At 40.1% G+C, this 23,868-nt stretch overlaps 5 protein-coding genes across 5 annotated transcripts; all 5 read right to left on the bottom strand.

Annotated features, from left to right (window-relative positions):
* Positions 1 to 354: 354 nt before the first annotated feature.
* Positions 355 to 1,371, bottom strand: LOC136674434 (trace amine-associated receptor 13c-like). The gene has a single exon (XM_066650441.1). It carries the CDS (start codon positions 1,369 to 1,371, stop codon positions 355 to 357), a length of 1,017 nt encoding a protein of 338 aa, XP_066506538.1.
* A 1,870-nt stretch (positions 1,372 to 3,241) lies between these two features.
* On the bottom strand, positions 3,242 to 8,476 carry LOC136674433 (trace amine-associated receptor 13c-like). Its single transcript, XM_066650440.1, has 3 exons — positions 8,224 to 8,476; positions 6,410 to 6,561; positions 3,242 to 4,258 (listed from the first exon to the last, which is right to left on the bottom strand). Exons 1-3 carry the CDS (start codon positions 8,474 to 8,476, stop codon positions 3,242 to 3,244), a joined length of 1,422 nt encoding a protein of 473 aa, XP_066506537.1.
* Positions 8,477 to 12,994: 4,518 nt separating this feature from the next.
* On the bottom strand, positions 12,995 to 14,020 carry LOC136674432 (trace amine-associated receptor 13c-like). The gene has a single exon (XM_066650439.1). It carries the CDS (start codon positions 14,018 to 14,020, stop codon positions 12,995 to 12,997), a length of 1,026 nt encoding a protein of 341 aa, XP_066506536.1.
* Positions 14,021 to 17,100: 3,080 nt separating this feature from the next.
* LOC136674431 (trace amine-associated receptor 13c-like) lies at positions 17,101 to 18,126 on the bottom strand. Its single transcript, XM_066650438.1, has one exon. The coding sequence runs from the start codon at positions 18,124 to 18,126 to the stop codon at positions 17,101 to 17,103; it is 1,026 nt and encodes a 341-aa protein (XP_066506535.1).
* Positions 18,127 to 20,885: 2,759 nt separating this feature from the next.
* LOC136674430 (trace amine-associated receptor 13c-like) lies at positions 20,886 to 21,899 on the bottom strand. The gene has a single exon (XM_066650437.1). The coding sequence runs from the start codon at positions 21,897 to 21,899 to the stop codon at positions 20,886 to 20,888; it is 1,014 nt and encodes a 337-aa protein (XP_066506534.1).
* Positions 21,900 to 23,868: the final 1,969 nt, after the last annotated feature.

The raw sequence follows: 23,868 nt of genomic DNA, 5'->3' as shown, positions 1-23,868 counted from the left end.
AATTTCTCTTTAACTACGTCACATTTAGAAATGAAAAGATGCCTCAGACCAAATGCTGTTTCAGGAATTCTATGATTCAGATTTAATAAGTCATGACACAAGAGAGAAGACAATACAGAAATGTATTGAATGCTACTGATTGTGTAATAGAACAGTTAGTATAATAAATGTTATATTATTTTAGTGACTAAAATCTATACATAATGAGTGCATCATGTGTTGATTTCACTGTACCTAGCTGTTATATCCACTACCTCTACTATCTACTAAACAAGCCACAGTTCTGTTTTTGTTAGTTATATTATTCAGAAAGTTTTCTGTAACTGTAAACTTGTCCAACTGCTCAGTCTGACACTAGAGATGTTCAGGAAACAGATTAATCTTTGAAGATGTGGATTCAAATATTCTGCAGCTTAAAATATACTTTGTTGACTCTCTGAACCATGAATAGAAAATTGCATAAATCAGAGGGTTCACAGAGGAGTTCATGTACATCAGCCAGCCAAACACAGTCCACACTAAAGACACAGAGGTAACATTTTCAACTGCCATAGAACTTAAATAAATTGGTATCCAGCTAGCAAGGTAAACAAAAATCACAATTCCCAGAGTTTTTGCTGCTTTGGTTTCAGAAGAACTTGAGACTTTGTCTCCTTGATTCTGTGAGAGACCATTAGTCACAGCTCTGACAGCTTTGGCTTGACGTCTTGCAACTTTAAAAATGATGGCATATAAGACTACAATAATAGAGCAAGGGATTATGAAAAAAATAACAAGGTCAATGGTTACCCAGAAATGTTTTACATACAAGACACACTCCCCATAGCATCTTATCTGAAATGGAAGGAAATGGTCATTGAAATACAGGTAGATGGTTATATAAAACAGACTGAAAGACCAGCCTAGAATTATTAAAATGGACATTTTACACACTGTGACTCTGGTGGAATACAATAGAGGATCACTGACAGCAATGTACCGATCAACAGCAATGAAAATGAGGCTACACAGTGATGCAGTCAGTGACAAGAAATTAATTATTGGAGAAATATAACACCCCAATCTTCCAAGGTACCAGCAAGAGTCAGCAAGTTCCATTATTTTCACAGGCATTACAAACAGTCCCACGAGAAAATCTGCCACAGCCAGAGAGAGGATGAGCAGGTTGGTTGGAGTGTTGAGCTGCTTGAAGTGAGAGATGGAGATGATCACCAGCAGGTTCAGAACCACAGTGCTCACAGATATACATGAGAGAATAATGAACAATAATGTATAAGCTGGGCCTCCTCTGACCTCCTTTATGCAAGATGAGTTGTTATCTGGAAAGCAATACTGGGCTGTGATGTTTTGTTGATGCTCCGTAAAATTCATCCCAGACATGTTTTATAATTTACACATGGATACAATTCCACTGCATTTTTATAGACTAGTCTGAACCCTCCCATTGACAGGATTGGCTGCTGTGTCTGCAATCTCTATTGCTCCTGTAATACCCCAATGTTTTTCTGGAATGGACATTCCCAAAAGGTTCTGAGAGAGTATCTCACATCAGATATATGTTAGAGTTCATTTTTGCATTTCAGTTACCTCTTGTTGAATTATCCAGAAATGTAGAGTTAATATCTACACAGAAGGTCCAATTAAATTATTTACCACACTTAAACATTAATTAAGTTTGTACTTTAAAAAGAAGATGAATCCAATCCCCTGATAATGTCAAGGACACAGTTTTAGGTCCTGTGGAGATATTCCAGGAATCCCCTCTGGGAGAACTGTTGCATCTGTGGCTTCATCCCAATCATCTCCTCCACCTGTACCTGTGCCCTTGGCTTTTGTTCCTGTTTCAGCAGTTTTGCACTCTTCTGGCCCTATATTGGCAGTTGTGCCTGCTTTGCAGTTCAACCCACTTTTACTCCTAATTTGGCAATCAAAAGTGCTTGTGCTCGTTTGCTCATTTTTTGCTGTTTCGGGAGGTCTGACCAGTTTAGCCCCTGCTGTCCAGGACATGGCAACATAGTCATATACTCCTCCTCTAATCCCCATTAAGGCCACCTTATCAGGCTTCGATGTGTTCACTCAGCCATTCTCCATTCTGCAGTTACCTTTTTTGGACAGTTCTATTTTCTGCTTTGTTTTACTTGTTAATCTAGTCTACTTTATTTAGTTCTTAATTTTTGTATTGCCTTCATGTGTTTGGATCATGTTTTGTCTTGTGTTCTTGTTTTGTCTGATGTCTTGTCTCACATATTTCCTTGCTCATGTTTGTTCTTGTTTGTTGCGATTGGTTTATTTTAATTCTCTTTGTGTTTTGGTCTTTGTCATTTATTGTTTTTTTGTTTCTTTTGGTATTCATTCCTGGCCTCCCCTGTCTACAATTTGTTTTTGGTTTGGTTTTCACTCATCCCGTGGGGCATGTTTTGAGGGGACGTACTCTCAAATTCTGTCTCTGTGCTGTGCATCAGGTCACACTCTCTGTCAGACTTGCCATGTGATTTTTGCATGTAGTGTTTGTTTGTTTTTCTTTTCATTTTCTGTCTGTGCATTTTTTTCCTGTTCCTTTCCTCTCTCCTTCTATTTTAAGTATCCTCATTTTTGTATTTACCTGCATTTCTGTTGGTATTCCCTGAATTTTGTTAGTGTTCATATTTTATATAATAAATGCCCCTTTGGGTAGATGTATACAACCTCATCTCATCCCTGAATACACCAGCAGTACACTTACGTGTAAGGAAAATAAAATATATGATACTAAAAACATTTTGAATTATGATAATATATATATATATATATATATATATATATATATATTTCTTAAGTTTCTAACTTTTGGAGATGCACCTGTATGTGGCAGACACTGCCATGTTTCTTCATTGTGGCACCATATACTGATTTATATTGCCAAACATTCCAACTTCATTTTCAATAGTCAGGACCCCACAGAGACACATCAGGGATTATATGGCAAAATAGTACACAAAGAAACAGTAAATTTCCTCTTTAAATTTGCAAATACAATAGAGGGTTCAAACAAAATCCATGATCCCACTTTAGTCGGTCACAATTACAAAATTGTAAATAATGACTGCAGAAACAGTAGAAATCAAGTATGAATTTTAGTGTGCTGAGTTGTTATACTCACAAATTCACATTTCCAAAAAAAACAACAATTCTAGTTTTGTAAGTGACATCTGTCCAGAATGTGGTAAATAAGTATAAACTTGTCAACTTCCTCAGTCCCAAGTTAGAGACGTTCAGGAAAAAGATTAATCCTTGAAGATGAGGATTCAAATATTCTACAGCTTAAAATATACTTAACCGACTCCCTGAACCATGAATAGAAAATAGCATAAATCAGTGGGTTCACAGAGGAGTTAATGTACATCATCCAGCCAAACACAGTCCATACAACAGACACAGTGGTAAGATTTTCAACCGACATAGAGCTTAAATAAATTGGTATCCAACAAGCGAGGTAAACAAAAATCACAATTCCCAGTGTTTTTGCTGCTTTGGTTTCAGAAGAATTTGAAAGTTTGTCTCCTTGCTTCTTTGAGGTACCATTAGTCACAGCCCTGACAGCTTTGGCTTGATGTCTTGCAATTTTCAAAATGATGGTATACAAGATTATTATAATAGAACAGGGGGTTATGAAAAAAAGGACTAGGTCAGTGATGACCCAGGAATGTTTTATAAACAAGACACACTCTCCATAACATCTTACCTGAGATTGAATGAAATTGTCATTAAAGTACAGGAAGATAATGACATAAAATAGACTGAAAGACCATCCTGTAATTATTAACACAGACATTTTACACACTGTGATTCTGATGGAATAATGTAGAGGGTCACTGATAGCAATGTAGCGATCCACTGCAATAAAAGTGAGGCTACAGAGAGATGCACACAGTGAGAGGAAATTAATTATTGGATAAATATAGCACCCCAATTTTCCAAGGTACCAGCAGGAGTCAGAAAGTTCCATTATTTTCACAGGCATTACAATCAGTCCCACGAGAAGATCAGCCACAGCCAGAGACACAATTAGCAGGTTGGTTGGAGTGTGGAGCTTCTTGAAATGAGAGATGGAGATGATCACCAGCAGGTTCAGAAACACAGTGCACACAGATATACATGAGAGAACAATGAACAGAAAAGTATAAGATGGGCCTCCTCTGACCTCCTTAATGCAAGATGAGTTGTTGTCAGGAAAGCAGTACTGGACTGTAATGTTTTGATGATGCTCCATAATATTTATCTTAGACATGTTTAAAATTGTGTGCACTCATACAATTCCACTGTCTTTTTATAAATGAGTCTAAAACCTCCCATTGACAGGATTGGCTGCTGTGTGTTTATCATAAAAAAAAAAAAAAAAAACTGTTCTCACTGTCGTTCCCAAATGTACTGACAGAATATCTGACACCAGATTTGTTTTTGTTTTAATCGTTATTGTCTCTCACTTAGCTCATTGTTGCATCATCCTGATTTGTAGAGGTCACAGCTACTCAGAAGGCCCATTTGGCCATTTTCCATGCCCAAAAATGCAATAATATTTTTAAAAATGTTTTTTAATAATGAGTTAAATTGCTGGGCGGCACGGTGGCACAGCAGATAGTGTCACCGTTTACACAGCTCCAGGGACCTGGAGTTGTGGGTTCAAGTCCTGCTCTGGGTGTCTGTCTGTGAGGACTTTGGTGTGTTCTTCTCATGTTCACGTGGGTTTCCTCTGGTTTCCTCCCGTGGTCCAAAAACACACATTGATAGGTGGACTGACAACTCAAAAGTGTCCGTAAGTGTGAATGTGTGAGTGAATGTGTGAGTGTGTGTCACCCTGTGAAGGACTGGCACCCCCTCCAGGGTGTGTTCTTGCCTTGCGTCCAATGATTCCGGGTTGGCTCCGGACCCACCACGACCCTGAATTGGATATGTGGTTACAGACAATGAATAAATGAATGAATGAATGAATTCATTCGATTTCTTGTTCAGGACAGACTTCTAGGTCCTGTGGAAAGATTGCAGAGATCCTATCAGGGAGAACAATAGCTATCAAATTTAATAACAATAAAAGTCCTGTATATTTTGTTTCCATTTGAAGGAACCAGGTAGAGTAGCAAAGGCAGATGTTAAATATAATCAAGTGGTGATTAGTTGCATATCTGTCAGGAACGAGAGGCGGACTGACGGAGCGGACGCATTCGCTAAAGCACAGTATATTTAATAAAGAAGAATAATAACAAAACAAAGAGACTTTAACATAACGAAAACAAACAGGGAGCCAAACAGGTTAAACGGGACACGAGGAGCAAATCAGGGCAAACGGGACAGACAGACTAAAGAACGAAACGACAAAGGAAATACAGCGACAACGTGAAAACTAACAACGGAGAGACTAACGAACACGACAGACTTGACTGGATACACGGAACAATAGAACAATGACCAACAAACAGGAAGTGTAGGAAGGGGACTTAAATACAAGACACTGACGAGACGCACCTGAGACAGATAACGAGAAGGACGGGTTAACAGATGACAGACGAGGAGGCGGGACAAAGGCGGAGACAAGAACATAAACAAAACAGAGCCATGTGCAAATAAAGCACATGGCGGGGACAACAGACTGACAGGACGAAGGCGTGACAGATGCCCCCCCCAAGAACGCGCAACTCCCGGGCGCGTACTCCTAAACCCCCCAGGAGCTGGCACAGGAGAGGGCACGGAAAACAAGACAGACTAAGACAAGACAAGGAACCAAGGGAGACAGGACTCAGGAGAGGACGGGAACAGACACAGGAGCTGGGGACACGACAGGACCGAATATACGAGACTGGACATGGGACATGACAGGAGACTGACAAAGGGGGGCCACAAGAGACGAGAACGGACTGGACAGGACAGGAGTGGACACATGGGAATTGACGGGAGACAATACAGGGGACTGAACGTGGGACGGATACGGAGACTGGACACGTTTGGGGACAGAAGACTGGACATGGACAGGTGACAGAACAGGGGACTGGAATGGAGACGGGACTGATGACAGGACTGGTTGCTGGGAATGGACGGGAGCAGAGACTGGTGACAAGACACTGGACAGGATAGGAACGTTAGACTGGACAGGGGTACGTGACTGGACAGAAGACAGGACAGGTGACATGACACTAGACTGAAACGGAGACGGGACAGGGGATTGAAAGGGAAACTGGACCGGAGACAAGACAGGTGACTGGACATTGGACGGATACGGGAACTGGACGTGAGACAAGACAGAGGGTTGAAACAGGGACTGGACAGGACTGACAGGGGACTGGACAGGAGACAAGACAGAGGGTTGAAACAGAGACTGGACCGGAGACAAGACGGGTGACTGGACATTGGACAGATACGGAGACTGGACCTGACTAACAGGGGACTGAACATGAGACAAGACAGGGGGTTGAAACATAGACTGGAAAGGGCTGACAGGGTACTGGACAGGACTTGACAGGGGAACTGGTACAAGAACATTTACAGGGACCGACACAAACACAGTGACCGGGACAGGGACAGAGACAAAGGCTGACACGGGCACAGGGACAAGAACAGAAACAGGAACCAAGTCAGGGACAGACAGGGGAATCAATATAACAGGGGGGTGCCCAGGACTGGCTAATGTCTGTGGGGCAGTCTGAGGAACCAGCCTGGGCACAGTTCTGGGGATCGGCCCTGAAGTCCTTCGGGCAGACCTACGGACATGGACAGGAGCGGCCGTAGCCACAGTCACGGGGACAGGAGCGGCCGTAGCCACAGTCACGGGGACAGGAGCGGCCGTAGCCACAGTCACGGGGACAGGAGCGGCGGGTGCCGCCATCACCGAGACAGGAGCGGCGGGTGCCGCCATCACCGAGACAGGAGCGGCGGGTGCCGCCATCACCGAGACAGGAGCGGCGGGTGCCGCCATCACCGAGACAGGAGCGGCGGGTGCCGCCATCACGGACACAGGAGCGGCGGGTGCCGCCATCACCGAGACAGGAGCGGCGGGTGCCGCCATCACGGACACAGGAGCACGTGCGACGACGTCCACGGAGGCAGAGGAATCTGCGCCGTCGTCCACGGAGACTGGAGAACGTGCGACGACGTCCACGGAGACAGAGGAATCTGCGCCGTCGTCCACGGAGACTGGAGAACGTGCGACGACGTCCACGGAGACAGAGGAGTCTGCGCCGTCATCCACGGAGACTGGGGAACGTGCGACGACGTCCACGGAGGCAGAGGAATCTGCGCCGTCGTCCACGGAGACTGGAGAACGTGCGACGACGTCCACGGAGACAGAGGAGTCTGCGCCGTCATCCACGGAGACTGGGGAACGTGCGACGACGTCCACGGAGGCAGAGGAGTCTGCGCCGTCGTCCACGGAGACTGGGGAACGTGCGACGACGACCACGGAGGCAGAGGAGTCTGCGCCGTCGTCCACGGAGACTGGAGAACGTGCGACGACGTCCACGGAGACAGAGGAATCTGCGCCGTCGTCCACGGAGACTGGGGAACGTGCGACGACGTCCACGGAGGCAGAGGAGTCTGCGCCGTCGTCCACGGAGACTGGAGAACGTGCGACGACGTCCACGGAGGCAGAGGAATCTGCGCCGTCGTCCACGGAGACTGGGGAACGTGCGACGACGACCACGGAGGCAGAGGAGTCTGCGCCGTCGTCCACGGAGACTGGGGAACGTGCGACGACGACCACGGAGGCAGAGGAGTCTGCGCCGTCGTCCACGGAGACTGGAGAACGTGCGACGACGTCCACGGAGGCAGAGGAATCTGCGTCGTTGTCCACGGAGGCTGGGGAACGTGCGACGACGTCCACGGAGGCAGAGGAATCTGCGACATCGTCCACGAAGACAGGAGAGGCGCGCTTCGCGCTCACGAAGACAGGAGAGGCGCGCGCCGCGCTCACGAAGATAGGCGCGGCTGGAGGTGCCGCGCTCTCGAGGACAGGCGCGGCAGGAGGCGTCGCGTTAACGAAGACAGGAGTTCGTGCTGCTCGCCGGGCTCGCGCTGGAGCTGTAAAGGGTTTAGGGGGTTTCACAGGCGCACCCATTAAATCCCTCAGAGGTGCGCCTCTGTTAGCCCCAACTCCGTCGTCACAACGTTGGAGGCTAACAGCCCCTATCCTTAACGCCCCCCCAAAAATTTCCCCGGACCTAAGGGGGTAATCCACCGTCGAGGGGGGAACTCCAGCACGCTTCTTCCGCCGGCTCCTTCGACTCCCGCTGGCGCAACTACTCGATTCACGAGTCGACTCCTCAGGTTTAGGAATCGGAATAGCGCCAGGCAGGAGCTGGAGCCGGCAACTCCCGCTGTAGCAGTCCTTCTGTCCATAATTCGGCTCTTCTGAAGTCCTAGAGGCTACCATTGCACGAATTATGGACGCTTGGACTTCTCCTAGTCTCCGAAAGTAACTGTCTGTGCTAGCTGCGTCCTGGCGGTTGGTCATTCTGTCAGGAACGAGAGGCGGACTGACGGAGCGGACGCATTCGCTAAAGCACAGTATATTTAATAAAGAAGAATAATAACAAAACAAAGAGACTTTAACATAACGAAAACAAACAGGGAGCCAAACAGGTTAAACGGGACACGAGGAGTAAATCAGGGCAAACGGGACAGACAGACTAAAGAACGAAACGACAAAGGAAATACAGCGACAACGTGAAAACTAACAACGGAGAGACTAACGAACACGACAGACTTGACTGGATACACGGAACAATAGAACAATGACCAACAAACAGGAAGTGTAGGAAGGGGACTTAAATACAAGACACTGACGAGACGCACCTGAGACAGATAACGAGAAGGACGGGTTAACAGATGACAGACGAGGAGGCGGGACAAAGGCGGAGACAAGAACATAAACAAAACAGAGCCATGTGCAAATAAAGCACATGGCGGGGACAACAGACTGACAGGACGAAGGCGTGACAATATCATTGTACGTCCACATGTACATGGACATTTAAACAGTAGTTTTCCTCTGATATTTAAAAAAAACAGCGTAGGCTCTGGACCCACCCAAATTAATGTTGTCCACAACAGCATTTTTAAAATGCACCATCCAAATGAAAATGCAATGTCTACTCTGACAGGTAATCTCAATGCAGCAATGTGCTTTTTAGTGTCCAGGCAATGGAGCTCACTCAAAGCATTTTTCTTGATCAACCAAACCCCTCTTACCACTCTTAAAACACCATGTGTGTGTGTCTTGGAACATCTGGATGTTTTAGTGATGTTTTAGAACTACAAAGTGTTCCTCTATGGTCAGTGGAGCTAAGAGAATGGACAATAAGTGTGCAAACAAGGTAATACATTGACCATTATTTGTATAAGGGGCCTTCTTTTTATGGGTGACCTCCAGTATGTCTGCATGGTTCAGCAGTGAGCTGTATGACAAAAAAAAAAAAAAAAAAAAAAGAAAATCTAACACTAAACAGCTAGTGTCAGATACTCCAATTTCTTTTGGGAATGAAAATTAATAACTGTAGAATATTACAGAGTGATGGTGATTGGAGAGTTAATGTTCATTCTTTTGTCAATGGGAGGGGTCATACAAATAAGCACATGATTTATGAAATATTTTCATAATGTACACCGCACATCATCAACAAAACACCATGATCCAGCACTGCTTTCCTGACAACAACTCATCTTGCAGAAAGGAGGTTCTCTCTCTCTGGCTGTAGCTGATCTTCTCGTGAGGCTGTTCCAAAATCATGGAACTTCCTGACTCTTTGTATCTAGGAAAAGTGGGATGCTATATTTCTCCAATAATCAATTTCCTCTCATTGTCTGCATCTCTCTTCAGCTTGATTTTAATTTCAGTAGATCGATACACTGCTGTCAGTGATCCTTTAATTTATTCCACATGACTCTCAGTGTGTAACATGTCTGTGTTCAAAATCCTAGGCTGGTCTTTCAGTCTAATTTATGTCATCATATACTTGTACTTTAATGACCATTTTCATCAGTCTCAGGTAAGATGCAATGGAGAGTATGTCTTGGTTATAAAATACACCTGAGTCATCATTGACATGATTATTTTTTCATTACCCCCTGCCTTATTTTAATAGTCTTATATTCCATCATTTTAAAAATATCAAGACATCAAGCCAAATCTGTCAGAGCTGTGATTAATGGTGTCTCAAACAGCAATGGAGACAACATTTCAAATTCTTCTGAAACCAAAGCAGCAAAAACACTGGGAATAGTGGTTGTTGTATACCTCACTTGGATGTTGGATACCATTTTATATCAGTTCTCTGGCTGTTGCAAATGTTACCTCTGTCTATGATTTAGACTGTGTTTGGATGGCTGAATTACATTAACTCATCTGTCATCTGTGACTCATCCTGGTCAGTGTAACCCCTAGTCGATCTGAAAAGGTTATCTAGTCAGATGTTATACATATATCGTTTTATTTTGTGTATTAGGTTTTCACTGTTTTGAATGCTACATAAATGCAAGTGGATATAAAATAATTAAATTAATCATTCATTGATTTATTTATGGGCCCTGCAGTGGCATAATGTGTCAGACACAATGACATATCCTCGTGTTTAGAGCTAGGCCCAGTGTGAGCTAGGCCCAGTTAAATGTGTGTGTGTTTGTGTGTGTGTGTTTGTATGTACTGTATATATGTATGGAGAGAGAGGAATTGAAGATACATTTCATAGTACTGCTTCAGTCTCCAGTCTTATGGTCACCTTAATGGTCTCCAGTTACAGTTAAGATTGCTGTCGTAGGCAACAAATGTTGTTCTTCAGGAAAATACTCACTCACAACACCTTCTACATTTTAGATGTATACACACACACACACACACACACACACACACACGCATACACACATAGATATATTATATTATGATTATATATTATTTAGTATATATATATATATTAAAATTCAGTATAAAATTTTTTTATACCATACTGGTTAAGTTATTGGAATGTTATGAATATCTGGGGTGTGCATTTTTGCAATGTATGTAGGTCTTTTTGGAGATCTTGACAACATCTGCCATGTTGTTGAAGTCAATATAAAATGTAAGCCAATGTATATCTATTGAATAATGTGGGTGTCTTCCACTCACATTTGATTTCGTCAGTTTTTACAGTGGTAGGAAAAAGTTTGGGCACCCCTGATATTTATCATGATTTTACTTTCTAAATCATTAAATCATTGGTTGTTCAGAGCAGCAATTTCAGTTAAATATATCATACAGCAGACGAACACAGTGATATTTGAGAAGTGAAATGAAGTTTATAGGATTTACAGAAAGTGTGCTATAATGATTTAAACTAAATTTGGGCACCCTGACAGAAAAATTACTTCAATATCAATAGATCCATCTTTTGCAGAAATAACAGCCTCTAAACACTCCCTATAGCTTCCAATGAGAGCCTGGATTCTGGTTGAAGGTATTTTGGACCATTCTTATTTACAAAACATCTCCAGTTCAGTCAGGTTTGATGGTTTCCGAGCGTGGACAGTGTGCTTTAAATCACACCACAGATTTTCAATAATATTCAGGTCTGGGTACTGAGATGGCCATTCCAGAACGTTGTACTTGTTCCTCTATATGAATGCTTTAGTAGATTTTGAGCTGTGTGTAGAGCCTTTGTGTTGTTGAAGTATCCAGTCCCGACACAACTTCACCTTTGTCACTGATTCTTGAACATTGTTCTCAAGAATCTTGTTCTCAAGAATATTGATTAGAATCCATGTGACCCTCAATTTTAACAAGATTCCCAGTACCTGCACTAGCCACACAGCTTGAGAACGAGATACTTCAACAACACAAAGGCCCTACACAGCATGATGGAACCACCACAAATTTTCACTGTGGGTAGCAAAGGTTTGTCTCGGAATGCTGTGTTCTTTTCAAATAACTCAATTTTAGTTTCAGCGGCCCACAACCACTTATTCCAAAATGAAGCTGACTTGTCCAATTGTGCTTTAGTATAACTCAAGCAAATAATCATTAGGGGTGCACAATTAGTAGTACATATAGTGTGTTCCTGCCTTGCACCCAGTGTTTCCCGGTAGGCTCTGGACTCACCATGACCCTGAACTGTATATGTGCTTACAGCCAATGAATGAATAGTTAATTAATTATTTTTTACACTGTTCTAGAAATAATTTAATGCACCCATAGATGATACTATTCCTCCACTTGTTAAATTCAGGCTGAGCCTACAACTTGGAAATAAAGTAGCACAAATACTATTTATTTTACTACACAATTATATAATTCAACAGATATTTCACATAATTAGTTATGGTGGTGGCCATTTGGAAATGTGCAGAGGTAAACGATTTAACATGGCCTTATGGTTGTCTAGCTATGGTATTTCAGTCCTTGCTTAATGAAAAATGTTGTTAGATGGCTAATGCCATCTAAAAAATCAATGCTTACTGACTTTTAAATGCTACCACTTCACTCAACTTCCACTGTTTGCCTAGGTCACAGGAAGTACATGTGAGTAAAACTGTACCTGCAGTGGAATGCACATCTGTAATCTAAATAAATGGCAAACATAGACATCATTTCACAGGAGAAAGTTACCTGCCTTTACTGCAGTGTACAAAATGCTGTAAAGCTATCAAATATGTGTTATGCAATGGTTTATGTAGTGTTTCCTAAGGCAAAATAGTCTCCACAGGTGTCAAGGAGAATTAATAAAAATATCCAAATACATAATCTAATACTACAAAAACCATGATCATGTATAATTATTATTACCATATGGCCCATTCAGTTTGACTAGGAAAGGCCAAGATTAAAATTCCTCTCCTCTGTCTCATTAATTTATTCCATTTCCTATATTCCATGCGAATAAATAGATTTTGGGACTTCTGCATGCTATTGCTGTTGATGGGAATTCTATAAAAACAGTTAAATTCCTTGTCAGTGAATATGTTGAAAATGTGGTCAATAACTGCTAAGTGCTCAACAGTTTCATTGTGAACCTACACGTTCTGGAAACAGATTGATCCTTGAAGATGAGGATTCAAATATTCTACAGCTCACTATATACTTAACTGACTCCCTGAACCATGAATAGAAAATAGCATAAATCAGTGGGTTCACAGAGGAGTTCATGTATACCAGCCAGCCAAATATAGTCCATAAAACAGACAGAGAAGAGACACTTTCAACTGACAGAGAACTCAAAAAAAATGGTATCCAACAAAGAATGTAAACACAAATCACAATACCCAGTGTTTTTGCTGCTTTGGTTTCAGAACAATTTGAGACTTTTTCTCCTTGACTCTTTGAGACACCATTAGTCACAGCTCTGACAGCTTTGGCTTGACGCCTCGCAACTTTAAAAATGATGGAATATAAAATTATTATAACAGAGCAAGGGCTCACAAAAACAATGATCAGGTTAGTGATGACCCAGGAATGTTTTATAAACAAAACACATTCCCCATAACATCTTACCTGAGATTGATGGAAATGATCATTAAAGTACAAGTACATGAAAACATAAAATAGACTGCCAGACCAGCCTACAGTTATGATCACAGACATTTTACACACTGTGATTCTGGTGTGATAAAGTAGGGGATCACTGACAGCAATGTAGCGATCCACTGCTATTAAAACTAAGCTGAAGAGAGATGCTGAAATTGAGAGGTAATTGATAATTGGAGAAATATAGCAACCAACTTCCCCAAGGTGCCAGCAAGAATCAGCAACTTGCATTATTTTCACAGGCATTAGAAACAGTCCCACAAGAAGATCAGCCACAGCCAGAGAGAGGATGAGCAGGTTGGTTGGAGTGTGGAGCTGCTTGAAGTGAGAGATGGAGATGATCACCAGCAGGTTCAGAAACACAGTGCACACAGATATACAAGAGAAAACAATTAAGAGAAATATATAGGCAGGGCCTGTATGGACCACCTTCCTGCAAGATGAGTTGTTATCAGGAAAACAATACTGGACTGTAAGGTTTTCTTGATATGTTGTGATATTCATCTTGAACCTGTTTGGTAGTTTATGCACCAATACAATTCCACTGCCATTTTATGTATTAGTATGAACACTCCCATTAGCAGGAGTGGCCATTTTATCTCCAATCATGATCTCCCTGTAATATTCAAGTTGAATTGGTCATTCTAATGCCCTAAATATCTGAAGACCAGCTAAATGACATTAGATACTTTCAATATCATAATCAAAAGCAGTTTCCTCCCACAGTCCAAAAACACGCGTTGCAGGTGGATTGGCGACTCGAAAGTGTCCGTAGGTGTGAGTGTGTGAGTGAATGTGTGTGTGTCTGTGTTGCGCTGTGAAGGACTGGCGTCCCCTCCAGGGTGTATTCCCGCCTTGCGCCCGATGATTCCAGGTAGGCTCTGGACCCACCGCGACCCTAAATTGGATAAGCGCTTACAGATAATGGATGGATGGATAATCAAAAGCAGCTTTTTTGGCCAGTATGTTCACACACACACACACAAGGAATTTGTTTCCAACCGTTGGCGACACTCTCTAATATTAACCAGTATACAATAAATATACACATATAAAACACAATATTCAGTAAACACAGTACACTGCCAATACACAGACTACACTATATTACAAGGGCAATAGTTGCAGATCAGCTACAAAGTATTACAGGCAGTATACCCAATTTACACAATAAAGTGTGTGTGTGTGTGGGGGGGGGGGGTCTGGGGGATGGGCAGGGCGGTACAGTAGGATGATACAGTAATCTTTGATTACAATATTCATATATTTATATCCATATCAAATTATGGATGTGATAACTGGAGTAAATATGGTTCTAGTCAGTGATAGCATATGTCATTTATTTGAGAGGGTGGTGACTTGAGGTAAAAAGAACTGTTCTTGTGTCTGGCAGTCTTAGTATGCAGGGTTCTGTAGCACCTGTGGGAAATTTTAGGATTTACTTTTACAAGCCTCCAAACCAGATATACATGAGAGAATAATGAACAGAAATATATAAGCAGGGCCTGTTCGGACCTCCTTTCTGCAAGATGAGTTGTTGTCAGGAAAGCAGTGAAGTTTATCTTCAGCCAGTGAGTCATTTCAACTGCTTATTTATAGAAATATCTGTCCCCACAGGATTGGCTGTTGTATCTTCAAACACCCTCCTAAATTCATTAATTCATTCACTCATTCATTCATTATCTGTAACCCTTATCCAGTTCAGTGTCACGGTGGGTCCAGAGCCTACCTGAAATCATTGGGCGCAAGGCGGAAATACACCCTGGAGGGGGCGCCAGTCCTTCACAGGGCAACACAGACACACACACACACACATTCACTCACACACTCACACTTTTTTTTGAGTCACCAATCCACCTACCAACGTGTGTTTTTGGACCGTGGGAGGAAACCGGAGCACCCGGAGGAAACGCACGCGGACACAGGGAGAACACACCACACTCCTCACAGACAGTCACCCGGAGTGGGAATTGAACCCACAACCTCCAGGTCCCTGCGGCACTACCTGCTGCGCCACCATGCCGCCCACCCTCCTAAATGTAATATTCAAATATTGTTTTGGAATACACATTCTTAAAACTAATACATCGATATTTCACCCAAACGTTTGTCAATCAACTCATTATGACATCAAGCAGTTCTTTTGTAGGTTGCAACTCACAAAAAAGCCATTTGAACTAGGGCAACATATCATCTGGGCTCTTTTCAGTTGAGCAATTCTGACAAGGCTCCAGAATCCTAGTAATAAAGTGTGGGGACAGCTGTGGCCTTGAAGATAATGAAGTGAGTTGGTGGCCGGAGGGTCATTGGTTAAATTCCTAGGACTAGCAAAAGAAAATTAATTCATAGCTGTAGTGCCTTTGAACAATGCACCTGACCCACAAATTGGCCTCAGATGCAGAGATCATTTACAGCATTCTACTCTGTTTGTTTGTGTGTGTGTTCATTGCCCCTAGCGTGTGTAAATAAATTGATCACTAGTGTGTGTTTGTGTGTGTGTTCATTGCCCCTAGTGTGTGTAAATAAATTGATCACTAGTGTGTGTTTGTGTGTGTGTTCATTGCCCCTAGTGTGTGTAAATAAATTGATCACTAGTGTGTGTTTGTGTGTGTGTTCATTGCCCCTAGTGTGTGTAAATAAATTGATCATTAGTGTGTGTTTGTGTGTACCCTGCCACGGCTGGGACATATGTTGTGTAACCTCACTGTCAGAACTCCACATGGCTTTAAACTGCACATTGTTTTTCTCTGCAAAATTAAATGAGACAAGCTCTATCAAAGTTTCCCAGTCACCCTAAAAAAAATATATATATATATATATATATATATATATATATATATATATAATTTATTTTTTTTTTTTTTTTTTTTTAAGGTTACCATAGGACTGGTGACTGGAGCATTTTGATAGAGGTTATCACACTTAATTTCCCAGAGAAAAACAGTACAGGTTTGAAATCTCAATACCTACACAGAAGGCTGTTAACGCCTGTGACAGAGGGGGACACGGAGGGCATCCTAAAGCTAAACAGTCCTCCAAGTAATCAGTAACATTCACATTTAACTATATCTTATTTTTAAAAGAAACAAGGCATTACACAAAAGATGTTTTATATTCCATGAAAAAAGAAAAAGACAACTATAAAATATAATATTTTATTTATTAGTCTATTTGGGTAATAAACTGTAATAAATTGTAAATAAGTGTTTCAGAGCATAAGAAATCATGTGTGAATTTTACTATGTCTAGCTGCAATACTCACACATTCACATCCAGCAAGAACAATCTGCAATCATTAACTCAGACTAAACCCAAGGATATGTCATTATGAGTGACACTTTCAGTTTCTGCCGTTGGGTTTGAAATGTATGGAAACCTAGTGTTCACATAATGCATAATCTACAAAAATTGCAAGGGATCTTTAATAGGGAAACACTCTAAATTTAAATCATTCTATATTGTCATCATTTCACTTTACTATGTTCCATGTTAAAGGCAAGTAATTAAATTTCTGTGCTGTATTTTGTAGTATAGAATAGTATAGAATGTGGTCAATAACTGAGAACCTTTAACTTGTGTCTGAATTATAAACGTTCAGGGAATAGATTAATTGTTGAAGATGAGGATTCAAATATTCTACAGCTCAAAATATACTTAACTGACTCTCTGAACCATGAATAAAAAATAGCATAAATCAGTGGGTTCACAGAGGAGTTCATATACATCAGCCAGCCAAATATAGTCCATACAACAGAAACAGAATTTACATTTTCAACTGAAAGAGAACATAAAAAAAAGGGTACCCAGCAAGTGAGATAAACAAAAATCACAATTCCCAGTGTTTTGGCTGCTTTGGTTTCAGAAGAATTTAAGACTTTGTCTTTTTGACACACTGAGACAACATTGCTCACAGCTCTGACAGCTTTGGCTTGATATCTTGCAATTTTAAAGATGAGTGAATAGGAAATTATTATAATAGAGCAAGGAGTCACAAAAACAATGACTACGTCAGCAATGAACCAAGAATGTTTTACAAACAAGACACACTCCCCATAGCACCTTAACTGAGACTGAAAGAAGTGGTCATTAAAGTACAAGTAAAGAATGTTATACAAAAGAGAGAAAATCCAGCCTATAATTATGATCACAGACATTTTACACACTGAGATTCTGGTGGAATAAAGTAGAGGATCACTGACAGCAATGTACCGATCTACTGCAATTAAAACCAAGCTGTATAAAGAGGCTGATGTGGAGAGAAAATTGATTACAGGTAAAATAGAGCAGCCCAATTTCCCAAGATACCAACAAGTGTCAGCAAGTTCCATCATTTTCATAGGCATTAGAAACAGTCCCACAAAGAGATCAGCCACTGCCAGAGAGAGGATGAGCAGGTTGGTTGGAGTGTGGAGCTGCTTGAAGTGAGAGATGGAGATGATCACCAGCAGGTTCAGAAACACAGTGCACACAGATATACATGAGAGAACAATGAACAGAAACATATAAGCAGGGCCTGTTTGGACCTCCTTTCTGCAAGATGAGTTGTTGTCAGGAAAGCAGTACTGGACTGTGATGTTTTGTTGATGATCTGTGATGTTGATCTTCAGCATATTTCCTAAATCATGCAGTGAGTCAATAGCCACTGCCTATTTATAGAAAGATCTGACACAGGATTGGCTGTTGTGTATTCAGACCCCCTCCAACATGTAATATTTAAATATTATATCTGGATCCACCACAACCCTGAAATAGATGGGCGGATGCAGACAATGACTCAATGAATAAATAGACATTCTCAAAACTAATAAATCAATATCTGACCACAACTTTTTTCATTTAACTCATGGAATCATGCTGATACTTGTTAGGTCACAACTAATAAAATTGAAAATTTCACATAATTTGAACACAGGGCAAAATAACAGTGGGGTTCTTTTCACATCAACATTTCTGACAAACCTGGTTCCAAATGTAAGAAGTCTGACTTCCTGTTAAGGCTCCAGAAACCTAAACCTCTAAAACACAGCCTCTAGAATATAATACATTTATTACTATATAACATATAAGCATACTGTATAAAATATTATGTCTGATCTAACACTCAGTACTTCACACAGCTTAACAGCTGCAGAGGAAAGTATTCAGCATGGTCTACTTTGTTGTGTTTTGGCCTTAAGAGACATTGTGTCAGAAAAAAAGCATTTGGTTTACACTCCATGTTTGCAGATATTCGTGGAAAGTATTAACATGAGCCTCTTTTATGGGTATCCTCAATGTAAAGACTAAATCCATAACTCAGTATTTCTGTAAAAAAAGTCAGTATTTCTACATTTTTATTCCAGTATTGTCTAATGTTTTTATCATTGTGCATTACGCTTTAACAAAATTTCTCCCACTCCTGTTATATTTGTACTTTCACATTTGTAAAAACTTTAAATGAGAGCAGTATGTGAAATGTGTTATTAAAAAAAAATAAAAAATAAAAATAAATTAATAATAAAATGGCTTTATCTTACTTTGGCTATGATTTGTGCTCTACTCAGACTGGGGTTATGTAGTTTTACCAAAGGACATCAGTAAAGTTAATAATGGATCCGTTTTGGTGAAAAATAACTGAGATGGGAATGGCTACATGTTTTGCACACTGCCAACACAAAGTGTGGGTCCGTATACAGCAGAGCTACTGGTGTTTTTCTTTGGACTCACTACTTTTCAGAGAATAGCTCAGCAACCAGAAAACATACAGTAAAATTTTACTAGACCCTGACACAATAATTGTAACTGATCAGCGCGTTTAATGGTAACATAATGAGTAGGACACATGCTCATAAAACATCTTTAGACTGCTACTGTGCACAAAACCTGAATATATCTACTACAATTTTTCATCCAATGACTACAATATTAGGTCATCTTATGGATGGTTTGGTGTGTTTTGTGTTTCAACAACTGAGCCTCGTACTTCAACAGCCTACTCCAGCTCCTTCATTCTTGAGAAAACCCGCAAAATATATATGTACCTCAGGATTTGATAGAAATTTACCAATATGTCAATTCAGACAGTTTTAATATAACCTGGGTAGTTTTAGATTAAAACTTCTGTCTTGAAACAAGAGCAATCACCCTGGAAAATCACTGAAAGTCAGACAGGATTAAAATGACTGAGAAGTTCCAGTAGAAATTACTTTACCCCATGTGCACAGGTCAAACTATTAAATCTGTATAGGGCTTTATTCTGTTTTAGCTGTTAGTTAGCTACATAACCTAGCTTTGATATGTGGTATTTCATAGTTTTGATTAATATAGTTTTGCATTGCTTTCTTCTTGTTTTTTCATTAAATCTGATAAAATTTGTAATACAAAACTTTGTATATCTTCTGTACTAGTATAATACAAAACAGCAACATTTAACTCTGATTTTGTCAATCAAATTGTGGTTTTGAATAAAATGTAGGCCATGTTAGACATAGTGATCATTAAAGTGATCATATGATTGATGACTGCAGCTTGTCTTTAAGTCCTCACTATATTTCCCAGAAGAGTGCGGTACAAGCATGACTATTCAAGACCTGCACAAACAGATGTAAGTCCTTGTGACTGAGGGACACATGGAGGCCATCCTAAGGCCACACAGCAAATTCACCAGTGTTAAATCAACACTATTAGTGTTAAATTAACACTGTTAGTGTAATAATTTACCACTCTCAGTGTTAAGTTAACACTAATAGTGTTGATTTAACACTGGAGAATTTGCTGTGCACGTAGTCCTTAAAGGTATCTGTAAAATGTCCTTTTAGGAATATATTTTAAAAAGAAACAGAGGCTTCACACAAATTATGCTTAAAAGTCTGTGACAAAATAAAAATAACCATGAAATACAACTAATAAAAGTATTTGTCAGCTTGTACAATAAACAGTTAGTAAAGTGGTTTTAGTATTAAAGTTAATATTAATTTAGCTGTGTCTACCTGCTATGCCCACAAATTCACATTCAGCAAGAAAAGCCTGCAGCCATCATTAACTCAAGCTAAATGCAAATATATGTAAATATGAGTGTCATTTCTGCTTCTGTTGTTGTGTATTGATTAATTTTAAAATGTATGGTAAAGAAGAGGCCATATAATAGTCCCATAATCATACAAACATTTTTAACAGGAATATGCCATATGACCATATATCCCTTTCAGTTTTACTGGGAAACACAAAAAGGCCTCATTAACCTCTTCCATTTTCCATATTAAATGCAAGTAAATCCATTCTACTCTGATGTAGAATATTCTATTGTAAACAAAATATTAGATATAGTAACCTTTTTCTCTATCCAAAATTTGGTTAATATCTGCAAAAGTCTCATGTCTTCAGCCTAGAATTATAAACGTTCAGGAAACAAATTAACCCTTGAAGACGATGATTCAAATATTCTACAACTCACAATATACTTAACTGACTCTCTGAACCACGAATAAAAAATGGCATAAATCAGGGGGTTCACAGAGGAGTTCATGTAAATGAACCAGCCAAATACAGTCCAAACAATAGACACAGAAGCGATATGTTCAGTTGACAAAGAACCTATGAAAAATGGAATCCAACAAATAAGGTAAACACAAATCACAATTCCCAGTGTTTTTGCTGCCTTTGTTTCAGATGAGTTTGGGACTGTGTCTCTTTGAATTCTTGACACACCATTATTCACAGATCGGAAAGCTTTGGCTTGACGTCTTGCAATTTTAAAAATGATGGAATATAAAATTATTATAACAGTGCAAGGGGTTATAAAAACAATGACCAGGCTAAGGATGACCGAGGACTGCTTTCTGAACAAGATGCACTCTCCATAGCATCTTATCTGAGATTGATGGAAGTGGTCAGTTAAGTACAAGTACATGAAGACATAAAACAGACTGCCAGACCAGCCTACAATTATGATCACAGATATTTTACACACTGAGATTCTGGTGCGATAGAGTAGAGGATCGCTGACAGCAATGTAACGATCTACTGCAATTAAAACCAAGCTGTAGAGAGATGCTGACATGGAGAGGAAATTGATTATTGGAGAAATATAGCACCCCACTTTTCCAAGATACCAACAAGTGTCAACAAGTTGCATTATTTTCACAGGCATTAGAAACAGTCCCACGAGAAGATCAGCCACAGACAGAGAGAGGATGATCAGGTTGGTTGGAGTGTGGAGCTGCTTGAAGTGAGAGATGGAGATGATCACCAGCAGATTCAGAAATACAGTGCACACAGATAAACATGAGAGAAGAATGAACAAAAATATATAAGCAGGGCCTGTATGGACAACCTTTATACAAGATAAGTTGTTGTCAGGAAAGCAGTAATTAATTGTAATGTTCTGCTGCACTGTGGTGTTCATCTTGAGTATATTTCATAGTTTGAGCACCGATTAATTCCACTGATTTTTATGGATTTGTCTGAACCCTCCCACTAACAGGATTGGTCTTTTTTTTTATTCCTTCAGTTGCCCTCATTCAGTAATATTCTATTCTTATTCTGAAATTCACATTCCTGACACAAGTTGTTTTGTGTTAGATTTATTCCATGTCTCTCATTCAACATTCTGTTGCATCATCCAGAGCTTTATGAGGTCAAATAGATTCCAAATGTGTGTTGGGCCCCAAAAAAATATTACAGCCTACAATTTCAACAGCATAAGTTATTTTTTCCCTAGCTAATACAGAATATGTAACCTTGAAGGTGCCACCACAGTGACAGCAAACTGTACCAACACAGTGACAGTTTTTCTGACACTGTAGTATATTATAGTAAATATTAGTGGTTGTTTGAGTTTACATTAGTGTTAGGGTCAATGTTAGAGTTTGACTAAAACTTAGAGTTAGGGGTAGTGTTAAGGTTAGGGTTGGAGTTACAGATAGGGTGCTATGCCTTCTGTGTTACATTCTGTCCCTGTGTTGTGTTTGTCTAGCCATGTGCTCATTCAGTGTGAACACAGTGTTCAGTGTTTAGTCATGTGACTAAAGCTCACAGGTGTGCATTATTAGTAAGTAGGCTGAAAAGCCATTCTCCCTAATTTAGTCTTGTTGGTCATTCACTCCTCCCAGTAAACATTTAGCTGTTGATTCAATGTTGAAATAACGTAATGACTGCCGTCTAATCAACGTTCTCTTAAGGTTGAAAATGAAAGTTGAAAAGACGTCCAAACACAGACAGTGAAAATGCGACTATTAGACGTATTTTGGACGTCCATTGACGTTATTAATTGGTCCCGAAATAAATTACTTGTATAAAACGCTTTTTGGACGTCCACTGACGTTATCGATTGGTCACCACTTAACTAACTTATTAAGATGGAATTTGGACATCCATTGACGTTTAAAATATGTCCTTTAAGGACAGACTACTTTTAGACCTATTTTGAACGTCCAGGGACGTTCCTTGTTTACTGGGCTGTGTCTGGTTGCGTTCTAAACATTCGGTTGTAGTATTTTCAGTCTTGTTCTATTGATCTTTAGAGTCTGTTTATTTCCAGTTCATGTTTGTTACATTATTAGTAAATAATCCATATTTGTTTTGATAAATAGGACCTCTGATTCAACCAATTTCATTTCACCCCATTTTTTGGAGAAATCCTATAACTCACACTTAGTATTTATATAAGTGTTAGATTGAGCTGGAATTTCCTCACACCTCTTCTACCCCCAGAAGAGGCTGAGGCAGTGTTTTCATGTTCAGTGAGACTCTTGAATAAGTCCAGCATGAACTGCCTTGGATAAAACATTGCATTTTATATTATCCTACCCTCTTCAAAATGTACAGAATTGAGTTAACAGTTTTGATATTTTAGGAACCAGGTTAATGATTATGGTAGCAAACAGCAAAATACAGTTTCCTACCCAAGTTTCTGACCTTATGGTCAAGTCAAGTAATTGAATGGTTCATCAGTGCGTATCAATAGTTCAGTATTCTTACTGATTAGTCGGGGTGATGTTATATTATTGGAAAAAATATAAGCTTCCCAAAATTGTATATTTTCACTGATGTAATCACATGTCATATGTTGTTATACAGGAAGAGAATATCTTAAAATTTTAAATAAAAGTTGCAAAGAAGCATTATATGGTACACTTAAGTGTACTTAACACAAATTCGGCACTAAACCCTAAAAGAACTGCTGCAGTGCTGTCCGTTATTTTGGTGGAGGGCTATATAAAGGTCATCATTTTATTTTTAAATAAAACAAAGGCTTCAAACAAATCACAAATGCTATGTTCCATTTTAAGAAGTTATAGAAAAAGACAAATAGCAATAATTTATTACAGTTATCTGTTTGATAGTGTTATTAAACAATTAATATATTCATATTA

The sequence above is a fragment of the Hoplias malabaricus genome, chromosome 18, assembly GCF_029633855.1.
Source record: "Hoplias malabaricus isolate fHopMal1 chromosome 18, fHopMal1.hap1, whole genome shotgun sequence".
NCBI classification, from domain to species: domain Eukaryota; kingdom Metazoa; phylum Chordata; class Actinopteri; order Characiformes; family Erythrinidae; genus Hoplias; species Hoplias malabaricus.
The sequence above is the reverse complement of the archived record's forward strand: the minus strand, read 5'-3'. Positions and strand labels throughout refer to the sequence as shown.